Source organism: Sesamum indicum, linkage group LG8 (genome assembly GCF_026168435.1).
Source record: "Sesamum indicum cultivar Baizhima isolate 11 linkage group LG8, ASM2616843v1, whole genome shotgun sequence".
Lineage (NCBI taxonomy): Eukaryota > Viridiplantae > Streptophyta > Magnoliopsida > Lamiales > Pedaliaceae > Sesamum > Sesamum indicum.
Window position 1 is genome coordinate 1,996,743 of NC_142664.1, and position 11,135 is coordinate 2,007,877.

An 11,135-nucleotide genomic window follows, 5' to 3' on the forward strand; every position below is an offset into this window, starting at 1 on the left:
TTAAATTATAATTTAAAGAAAAAGAAAAAGGTTGTGTAGGAATTGGAATGTCAAACTACCCACCAATAATACCATCATCACTAATTTCTTGCTGATCAACCTCATCATATGGCATATTCCCAAAAGATCTCAATTTAAAAAAAAAAAAAAATTGAAAAAATGGAAAAATAATTGTTTTTTATTAAAAAAAAAAGGGAAAAAAGGAAGATTGTCACGTGCAAGATCACGTGACCCCAACCCTCTCTTCATCCAATGGTGTTGAGTATTATTATTATATATACACACATCTGCCCTTCTCAGAGTCTTCTCAATCTGTTCTTTGGTTTTCACTCCTTAACCTTTTCTGCAAGAATTTGCTCTTAGAACAGCACAAGGTTCCCTTTTTGTCACTCTTTCTCTATGTGTATGTGTGTGTTTGTAATTGTGTATGTGTAAGTGGCGTGGATGCTTTTAGATCTGATGTAGTTTCTTGTTCACTGACCAGGATTTGATTTTTTTTTTTTTTTTTATTTGAAATACTGATAGAAAATCGAGATGGGTAGCTCTGAATTTTCATGGAAATTGAAGGACCACCCAAAGCTTCCCAAGGGGAAGACCATAGCGATGGTGGTTTTGGATGGATGGGGTGAGGCAAATCCCAACAAGTACAATTGCATCCATGTGGCTGAGACTCCCACCATGGATTCACTCAAAAATGTAAATCTATTCTTTTTTATTATTGTATTTACATTTATTATTTAATGGGTTTTTTTGGATCTTTGTCTATCTGTTTCGGGCTTTTTTTCTTGTGAGGTAAAGGATATGGGATTGAATGTTTTTTGTTGTTGTTTTTGGATCTTTGGTGAAGGGTGCCCCTGATAAATGGAGATTGGTGAAGGCCCATGGTAAGGCAGTGGGGCTGCCCACAGATGATGACATGGGCAATAGTGAGGTTGGCCACAATGCTCTTGGTGCTGGCAGGATTTATGCTCAAGGGTGAGCTTTGTTTTGTTTATTTATCTTTTTGAAATGATAAAATGAAAAACTCAAACTTGAAAATCTAAAGTGTTCTGATATCACTGTATGTACATGAGGTTTTGTTGGAGTTATTGAATCCAAAGGACTCATAACATTGATGATTGGTAAGTTATACAAATATGAGTCCGGTACCTGCTGTGTCCTGCCTTGTGATTCAGTGTTGAGGGGAAAAGGTGCTGTAGATGTTTTTGTCTCGGGGTCTTATGGAGAAGTTTTTGGACAGAAGATGATTTCTAATATTCGATTGTATTTGTCATTTTATTGAGACAATCGATAAAAGCAGGACCTTATGATTTAAATCCTTCTGATCAAACAATTTCGATGCTGAAATCAGGAGATCTAAGTTGTCTAAATGATAAATTTTCAAAACACCTATCAGAAGATTCTGCTTTTTTATATTATCAAGTGTAAAAATGGCAGGTCAAGAATGTTAAGAACCTTGTTAAAGAAGTTTTAGTAACTCCATTTGGTCAGACTTCTGCTAATGAAAGTGGTTGCATCAGTTGCTGAAAAGTTCGACTTTGCAAATGATGATTGCCCATTTATGTTTGCACTGCTAGACAATATGATGTGTGAATACAACTTGAAAAGCCAAATACAGTTTCTCAGGTGTCAGTTGTTTCTGTAAAAGCAATCATGCATTTACCTTTTCTGTGTGTTTCTGGATGTAGTGCTCAGCTTGTCGATATTGCTCTTGAAACTGGTAAAATCTACGACGGAGAAGGTTTCAAGTACATCAAAGAGTCTTTTGAAACTGGAACACTACATCTCATTGGATTATTAAGTGATGGTGGTGTCCACTCTAGACTCAATCAGTTACAGGTATGTCAATTATCTAAATTTTGATGGCAATTCTATTCATCCATTAGTAAACAGTAATGGTATTTTCTTTTTTCAGTTATTAGCTTTAAATTTTCGCAATGTCCTGATGTTGTTTAAATTTTCTCTTGTTATAGAAAGCATAACCTTGCGTATTAAAAGAACTAATTCTGCAATTGATATTTTTTGGGTTCAGTTGTTGCTCAAAGGTGCTAGTGAGCGTGGTGCTAAAAGAATTCGCGTTCATATTCTCACTGATGGACGTGATGTTTTGGATGGGTCAAGTGTAGGCTTTGTGGAAACTCTTGAAAATGATCTTGCAAAGCTACGTGAAAAAGGTGTTGATGCTCAGGTTGCATCCGGTGGAGGTCGTATGTATGTTACAATGGATCGATATGAGGTGAGCAATTCATGTTTTAACCTATAAAATTGTATTCTTCTTTACTTTTGTTGATGTATTTTGGGATAATTGAATTTAGGTCCTATAGCATTAATCTTCTATGTTAGTTTCTGATAGCATTGGTTTATATTCTGTGGCATGATTCCATGTTCTAACAATTGATTGACATCAGGATTTTGGTCTCTTGCTTGTGGTAAACAAATATTATGTTCACAAATTGTATCCACACTTTCAAAGATTTCCATTTTGTTTTTTCATTTTTATCTTTATTTATTTTTATGTTTTCGGTGGCTTGGATAATGTATTATCTTTTGGAAAAGATCCCCTTCTGACATTTTCACTGTCAAGAACCGACTGGAAAGGGGGGGGGGGAGTTATACAACTAGCAATTGGATTGAGTTTGAAACTGGCGGCAACATTCCTCATTTATCAATTTGTTTCTATTTCCAGAATGATTGGGATGTTGTAAAAAGAGGATGGGATGCCCAAGTGCTTGGAGAAGCACCACACAAGTTTAAGAATCCTGTTGAAGCTGTCAAGAAACTTAGAGAGATTCCTAATACGAACGACCAGTACTTACCTCCCTTTGTTATTGTTGATGAAAATGGGAAAGCTGTTGGGCCTATTGTTGATGGTGATGCAGTTGTAACTTTCAACTTTCGGGCTGACCGCATGGTTATGATTGCCAAAGCACTTGAGTATGAGAACTTTGATAAATTTGATCGAGTTAGATTCCCTAAAATTCGTTATGCTGGAATGCTTCAGTACGATGGTGAACTTAAACTTCCAAGCCGCTACCTTGTTTCTCCTCCAGAAATCGAAAGGACATCTGGAGAATATTTGGTCCATAATGGTGTCCGGACTTTTGCTTGTAGGTATGTTCTGCTCATATATCACAAGTTCGTGCCTATTTTGTTCCTACCTACATTATTTGCATTTATCAAAATTTGAGGTAACTACTGAGAAAAGCACTTCAGGGTTACAATCTGATTGAACTTTTACTAATTCTTTTAGCTAGTTGATAATTATAACTTCACTTTCCTGTCATCTCATGCTGACCAATATACTTGCACATGCTTGTCTTCAAAAAGTGTAGCCATTCATAGACATCCCTGCTTGACCAAAGACTGTGGATGCATTGTATTGTAATTATGATAATTTGAGAAATTTAAAATTATATTACTTTTTCAGTAGTGTTTATTGGCTTTTCAAAAACATCATGAAGCTTATATCTAGCAAGTTCTGAATTACTCTCATTTTCGTAGCTTTTATCAGCCACACTATGTTTTGTTTACGTCTCATGCTCACTTCAGATGATTCCCATGGTTTTTTGCAGTGAAACTGTTAAATTTGGTCATGTTACCTTTTTCTGGAATGGGAATCGCTCGGGATACTTTAACCCACAGATGGAAGAATATGTTGAAATTCCAAGTGATAGTGGTATTACCTTTAATGTCCAGCCAAAGATGAAAGCCCTTGAGATTGCTGAGAAGGCAAGAGATGCCATACTTAGCCGCAAATTTGACCAGGTACTCGAACAATAATATCATGTCTTTCTGGTATCTAGCTGAGAAAGAACTTCTTTTGCATAAGAAATATTTGTGTTAATGAGGTATTTTTCCTCCGTTGTAAAGGTTCGTGTCAACCTCCCTAATGGCGACATGGTGGGACACACTGGTGATATTGAAGCAACAGTTGTGGCTTGCAAGGCAGCTGATGAGGCTGTCAAGGTAATTTTTCAGAAGCTGATGTACTTGTTAGTCATAACAGTAAACCTATGTAGAATGAAACATAAGAGTAGTTGTCATAAGTTTTTATCAATATCGGTTATTCTATGGAGCTTAGGGTTATGAATCCTGCAATTTTTAAATTTCTGGTCCGTTGAAATGTATTTATGAAAATCCTAGGCACTGATTAACCTTGGAACAATATAGTGCCACAATTTATTTTATCAGTCAGGCGATGAGCCTGTAAATGATGAATATTGTAACTATGAGGTGCATGAGGATAATATTGCAACTTAAAATTGGCTTACAATATGCACCCTTATTTTCTGCTCTGCTGAATCATGTGCAACTAAAAATTGGCTTGGAATATGCATCGTTATATTCTGCTCTGCTGAATCATGGACATGTTTGTTACATTTGAAGACTGATGAATCTTCAGCTGGTAAACTTTTTACAGCAACTTTTATACTTTGGCTAAAATCAGTTGGGAAGATCTGCTAATTGTATTGATTTGGTCAGATGATCCTCGATGCGATAGAGCAAGTGGGCGGAATATATGTCGTTACTGCTGATCATGGAAACGCCGAGGACATGGTGAAAAGGAACAAGAAAGGCGAGCCTCTTCTTGACAAGAATGGCAACATTCAGATACTTACTTCCCACACACTAGAACCTGTAAGTAACTCTATTCATGTCGTTCTTGTCCTGCAACAGATCCAGCAGTAAATAGTTTGCTGAATTTGTTTAGTGAATTTCTAGAGCCATGAAAAAATTGCATGACTTAGTATGTTCTGTGCTTTTCATGGCCGTTTCTTTCCCCATCTTCATAATGTGGCATCGACCATGGATTGCCTGGAAAAACATACACTGGTCATCTCTACTGACCTCAATGTAGTACAACATCAATTCTTGAGTTTTTCTTTATTTTAATTGTTATTTTCTCCTTTTACATAGGAACATAAAAATATGTTTGGTAATCAACTGCTTTCCTATCATAAAATGTTCTTATTTTTATTTCAGACGTTTTCTCGTCAATTAGTTCCATTGAAGTAATATAATGGATTCTTTTAATTATGGTTAATTGCATAGATATATTACAAAGAAATCCCTTGGTTTTGAAAAGTCAACTGCACCCCCTTCTAGCATGTTTCACACTAGAAATTCCTACCTGAAGAGTGGCCACGGTGGATCTCTAATGTAAAACATGACTGCAGAGGCTGCAATGTGAATTTTCGAAACTGAGTGACTTCTTAGTAACATGCCTAAATCTGATGAGGGGATGTCAATGTTACATTATATAAACTTGAAGACCATAGTTCTCCCATAAGCATTCTCCAAGATGCTCCAGCTAATGACACCTTGTACTAGGCTGGTTTACATATATTCCTTGAAACAGCAAGAGCTTTCAAATTATGAATAATTTGGTAAATCCAATGTTTGGCGATTTCTTATACACATATATCTCGAAACTTTTGTTAGGTTCCTATTGCAATTGGTGGCCCTGGGCTAGCACCAGGTGTGAGATTCCGCAAAGACGTCCCCAATGGTGGGCTGGCCAATGTGGCTGCAACCGTGATAAACCTACATGGTTTTGAGGCACCTAGTGATTACGAGACGACCCTCATTGAGGTTGTTGACAATTAGGTTAGCTGATTTCTATTTCAAAATTTTTGCAGTGGAGGAAGTGATGAGCAAGTATGGGAATACACTATGCCCATTGTTTTGAATAAGCACCGTACTGAATCACATGCTAGTACACTTGATTATTAACTTAAGCAGCATTTGATGCTGAAATTCAGATGTTAACGTGCTGTGATTTGACAATTCAATGACTTGAAATGTAATTCTCAAGTATTAGACTGGTTTTGCAATACTTTTCTGTCTTTTGCATTTGCAATATTCTCATCGATTCTGTATTGTACTTGTGAAGTATTGAAATTTTAAGCTACCATTTGCTTGGACAACTTCCATTTGATGTGTAATGAATTCGGTGAGTGCAGAAGATATCAATGAACTGTAACATTGTCAATCACAAGCAAAATACTGGTAATGGAGGGACACTTCTACTTCATAAACCAAGTTTTCAAGAGCTTGCCTTAATATTTATTCCATAAAATGGAACACTTAGTTGTTGTCGTGGGCGGTATATAGTACTTAACTCACCCTGAATTTGTAACTCTTATGTTATCTTTTGTCATATGTTTTGTCGTCGGCGGTATATAATACTTCTTTTTGTAAGATACACAAAACTTTCACCTTTTCAACCACTAATAAAATTCTGTAACTGAGTCAAATTAGATGCAAGATATTAGGACAGGGAGAGAAGAGATGCACTTTAGCCTTTTGATATAACATTAATTCCCTTGTGCAAAAAACATGTTTGGAATATCCACAATAACTTCCTTGGACATAACTTGACAGCTCTAATACTTAAGGGGTGGGGTGAAAAGTTTCAGCAAATTAGATACAACATACTCACATATCCTCTTATCTCTCCTTAAGCGACACTGAAAGAACTTGCTGCATTCTCAACAAACTTCCTTGCACCCTTGAACCATCTCTTGTCTCCAGCTTGTGCCTTGCAGATGTAGAGCTTACCATCCTTAACGGTCGCTGTGATGAGCTGGTGCTTGCCACCTTCATCTCCATCGGCTGTTCTCGTCAACACTGATAAGAAGTAATACTGTGTTCCACCAACCACTGGGGTTGAAGTTTCCAATATGTTTGCAGTTGCCACGACCCCGGAGTCGAATCCACCCTAAACAGTTCCAGTGTGGTTCTCGTAAGGATGAGCGTTTATGTTTAGTTTCAGTATAAGAAAATGGCTTATACTAGCAAAGAAGGATAAATACATGTAAAATTTGATGTACTATAGAAATCCCTCAAAGTTAGAGAATTGCACCAACTTCCCTATAGGCTACGGCCAAGTTTTTTGTTACAAATTTCTTTTTATCCATCCGGTCCTAATTAATTTCTGATATACAGGGTTTGTAGTGAGGTCGTGGAGGCAAGTAAAGTATGCTTCTAAAGTTTCCATTTAGGAGAATTCTTGAAAAGCCATGAGCTATGCCAACATGTATGTATGCCTGTTTTACTGAAGTATAAAACAATAAAAGTGGTTTACCTCTGAATCAGTTTTACCAAAGTATGCTTGTTTCCCCAGCAGATAGTCCACCTGCAAAATGTGGATTCAACAGTTATAACCATATATATATATTCTCAAACAATTTCAAGATTTTACATTGACGAATCTAAGTACTCGAGATTCGAGCAGTTACCTTGGAGAGGAAGTCCTCAGGGGAGCCATAGTCAGTTATCGACTTCTTGTCTGTGGGGTTGATTGTGACGGTGAGGTAGCTCGTTGCATCGAAGTTGTCCTCATACCTCAGGACCTGGCCAGGGAACTCAACCTCATTGCTTGGGTTCCACTTTGAGGGGATGGACAGCTTGAATCCTTCCCCAGAGTAAGGCTTGAAATCTGTGTTTGTCTTCGGCTTCCCAAAGATGTTAGCTGCATTCATCACCATTCAAAAGTGTGATCATCTAACCATATATATGATATAGAATACTCACCTATGATACTTCTCTTGCTTCCACAAATCAAATACGCAATGATGGTACATTTTACATGGCCTAATGTTGAAACTTATAGCATGCATTTCAATCATAACAACGTAATCTATTGTAAACTTGAGGTATAGAGTAACAGTTGACTGTATACATATCTTCTATCAATTTGTTGTTACAGTAAAGCTTAGGAGGTCTTGGAGTTCCAAGTACTGGACAACCACAACCATTCATTATGACGGACCCCAAGTAAGTTATGGTCAGCCAGGAAGATCCAAGAAGCCAAACAAGTACTTAAGTGACATATTGGTATATTTATAACATTCTCTTCTTGTAAGAATTAAGGCAAAGAGACAATGCACTTAAAGTAAGGTCATGATTGTGAGTCCCATGACTCAAAGTTTGGAGGGATCATCACATCCATTGGTAATAGAGGCACCCAAACATGGGAATTCTAATAAACAGAGTGTGATCAACTCAAAACTCGAAGTTTAAAGATCTAACTCATAGTTATGCCAACAATGCTTAAACAGCCTAGAAGTTTACCAATTATCACCAAACCGAAACAAGACCATTAACAAACAAATTGTGTATACCAGATTCTCCATAAGCAGCGTCAGCTGGTGAAACCTTAGAGCCAACAGCAGCAGCCCCAATCAGCACAGTGAGAGCCAATCTCCGGGAAACAACGGCAGCGGCGCTGTCAGATTCTTGGGCCTCAGCCTGCTTCTGGGCTCGGCAAATAAGCTGGCTGGGCTTCAAAGACGGCACATTTCTGCCGGAACTTGTTCTTGCAGCAGGGGTGGAGATTGCTGCATGGTGGTGCAAGAAGCATGCAGTTGAGGCCATTTTTTGCTTATGATCAAACCAATTATCCACAAACTCCTCTCACCCCCCTTTTCTTGAATTACTTTCTTGATTGGTTTGTGTGGTAGATTTTTGATGAGTTGAGAGTGTGTGGTGTGTGAATGGGATTGGTTGGTTTTTGGATTTTGTTTGGATGTTGGGAAGATGAGATTTCTTGATGGAGGGATAAGGTTGCAGAGGTTGTAATTGGTGCCAAGTGGTATGTTTCATAGGTTGTAATCTCCATGTCATATGATTTGAGGGTCCCAAATATAAATCCAACTCCTTCAATATCTTCTTCTCAATTTTAATTTATTTTTGCCAATTTATATTTAACATTATTTTCATTTATGCAAATTTTAATCTTACTTTGGTTTCATTTATAATTAGTTATTGTTCGCAAAATATTTATATATATCAAGTGTGAAAAATTGTTAAATTATCATATTCATAATAAGACCTATATTTTGTCAGCGTAATTCACACAATTTTGATATTTTTTTCCTTTGAACTACAATTAGAGAATACATTTTGCAATAATTTATGTTAGAAAATGTGATTATTACGTTTGTATTCCCAATTTGATAATTGATTGTGCAAATAAAAAATGTAGTTAAATTTTAAAATTAACCTCATTTTTTAAGTCGATGAAGGTATAGAAAAATTATTTAATGGACATAAAGAGTAATAAGGTAAATAATAATGGGAATGTGACTAAAAAAGCTACATATTGTAGGTTTTAACAAAAAGTTATTAGGATGAAATTTAAGTTTTTAATATTAAAAAATGGGCCAAACAATATAGGTTCAGTTTGGCACAAGGGTCACGTAATTGATTTATAAAATAATTTATTTCAGACAATTAATCTTAGAATAATTAATTTTAGAAAAAGTTAGTAGTTTGGTTTCACCGTTTTGTAATTAATTATGCAATTAAGTTCCCAAACTAATTTTATTATTACGGTTGATGAGAGAATCAAAAAAGCAAATTAATGGGTATTGATGGGTGCAAAGAATGCATGGTCAAATGGATATGGACGATATTTAGAATTTGGATCTAAAAGAATATAGATCTTGAAGGAGGAACCTAAAAAAAAGGCATTAGCACTTCAACGCCTAAGTTAGTATTGGATTTGCAATTGAGTAAAATAAAAAAGTAAATAAATATGACTGAAAATCAAGATATGGTGAATAAAGTCGATGAGAAGCGTAAGAACACATGATAATGTACTTGTAGAGTGCTTAGAGAATGTATTGAGAGTGAGGGAGATGGTTTAGAGAGTAAGAGAAGGGCGGGCGACGTGAGGGGGTCGTTCAGAGTGTGAGAAAGGTGTCAGGAAAGTGTCCCTTGAGGAGCAAATCCGTATTTCTAGGAGGGTGCCCCCATCTGTTAGGGGTCTATCCCCTACGCGAGATTCTTCGGAAGCTGGTTGGGATAAGAGATGAATTATCCTAATCCATAATTGGATATGTAGTAGTAGGGGTCTTCTTCAGTCGGGGGATACTCCTCATCCGCAATGAGTCCTAGCCGCTCCTCCTTGCTAGGGCTAATGTGGTCCAAGGTGGCTGCTGACACCTGGGTTGATGACGTGTTACGTAGGAGAGTGGACTGCCACGTGTGTGGATTTTTTGGGCGAAATATTTTGTTGGGCTTTAATCATGGTCCGAGTTGGTGGATGTCCTGGGTCTTCTTCTTTCTTCCTGGGCTACTTGGGTTGTTCGAGCCTCTCTTTGCCAATCTGTACATTGGGGGACACCCGTCAGGGTCGCTTGCCATATCCCCTTAGGCCTTCTAGGGTATTATGGGTCTCTCATGACTTGGGTTTCCTAGGGGGTATCACAGGCCTTCCATTTCTTCTTTTCAGGCCACTTAGGCATTTTCGGATCAGTTCATTTTTATGCACATAAGATATAATGAATAATTAGATAAAAAGAATTGCAATGGGATTAAAGAATATAAATAATAATTTTTTATCATAACGTGACTTTGATGAAATCTAATATCAAAAGTAATTATTTAAAAAAGAGATAAATGATATAATAAATCATATTTACGTTCACTTTGCTTAATCATAAAGCTAAGAGAAGACATAAAAAAATACGTTTGTATTTTATTGCGCTCATGTTGTACAAGGGGATAACATAATCCATAATAAATTATTTGTGCAGGCGTATATATATTTCTACAATAGAGAATTCAGACTAATTTTATATGTCAGTCTCAATAATTAGTCATGCGAGCAAAAAAATTGGTGCTTTAGTCCATTTTCAGGGGAATATAGTGAAATAAGTGTTAGAAATTAAGGAAGTGGAAATGAGTAAAAATGAGTGTGTTATTTCTCATTTGTGTACAAGGGAGAGACTAATATTAAAGAAAAATTTTAAAAGACGAAATTAATTGTTCCTTTTCAGTTAAAATTAAAGCATGAAGGTGAAAGTTATTGTGTGAAGATTAAAAAAAACATATAGTATTAAGCTCAAATTTGTTGTATGAAGGTACAAAGTGCCTTCTCCTACTGGGAAAGCTCTCTATTTATAGGCATCAAAAGTTGGTTAGAGAAGGTTGAATCCCTCACGAATTTGGTGGAGGGTGCTCGACGGTTGGAGGATCCTCGGATTCGATGAAGGGATATCTTTTGGCAGTTGAAGACTCATGATTCTTGAGGCATTGTTGGAATCGCTGTGGATGGAGGTATTTTCTAGACATAAGGATGTCTTTTTCAAAATTTTTGCTAGGTGGCGAAAGTCCAAGTTTTTAGG

At 36.7% G+C, this 11,135-nt stretch overlaps 2 protein-coding genes across 2 annotated transcripts; one reads left to right on the forward strand and one right to left on the reverse strand.

The window, feature by feature from the left end:
• Positions 1-215: 215 nt before the first annotated feature.
• LOC105167422 (2,3-bisphosphoglycerate-independent phosphoglycerate mutase) lies at positions 216-5,836 on the forward strand. The gene is made up of 10 exons (XM_011087130.3): positions 216-374; positions 526-696; positions 848-975; positions 1,689-1,839; positions 2,033-2,236; positions 2,687-3,111; positions 3,573-3,765; positions 3,871-3,966; positions 4,483-4,638; positions 5,443-5,836. Exons 2-10 carry the CDS (start codon positions 535-537, stop codon positions 5,605-5,607), a joined length of 1,680 nt encoding a protein of 559 aa, XP_011085432.1. The 5' UTR covers positions 216-374; positions 526-534; the 3' UTR covers positions 5,608-5,836.
• A 456-nt stretch (positions 5,837-6,292) lies between these two features.
• Positions 6,293-8,499, reverse strand: LOC105167423 (oxygen-evolving enhancer protein 2-1, chloroplastic). The gene is made up of 4 exons (XM_011087131.3): positions 8,127-8,499; positions 7,242-7,474; positions 7,088-7,138; positions 6,293-6,721 (listed from the first exon to the last, which is right to left on the reverse strand). Exons 1-4 carry the CDS (start codon positions 8,377-8,379, stop codon positions 6,461-6,463), a joined length of 798 nt encoding a protein of 265 aa, XP_011085433.1. The 5' UTR covers positions 8,380-8,499; the 3' UTR covers positions 6,293-6,460.
• Positions 8,500-11,135: the final 2,636 nt, after the last annotated feature.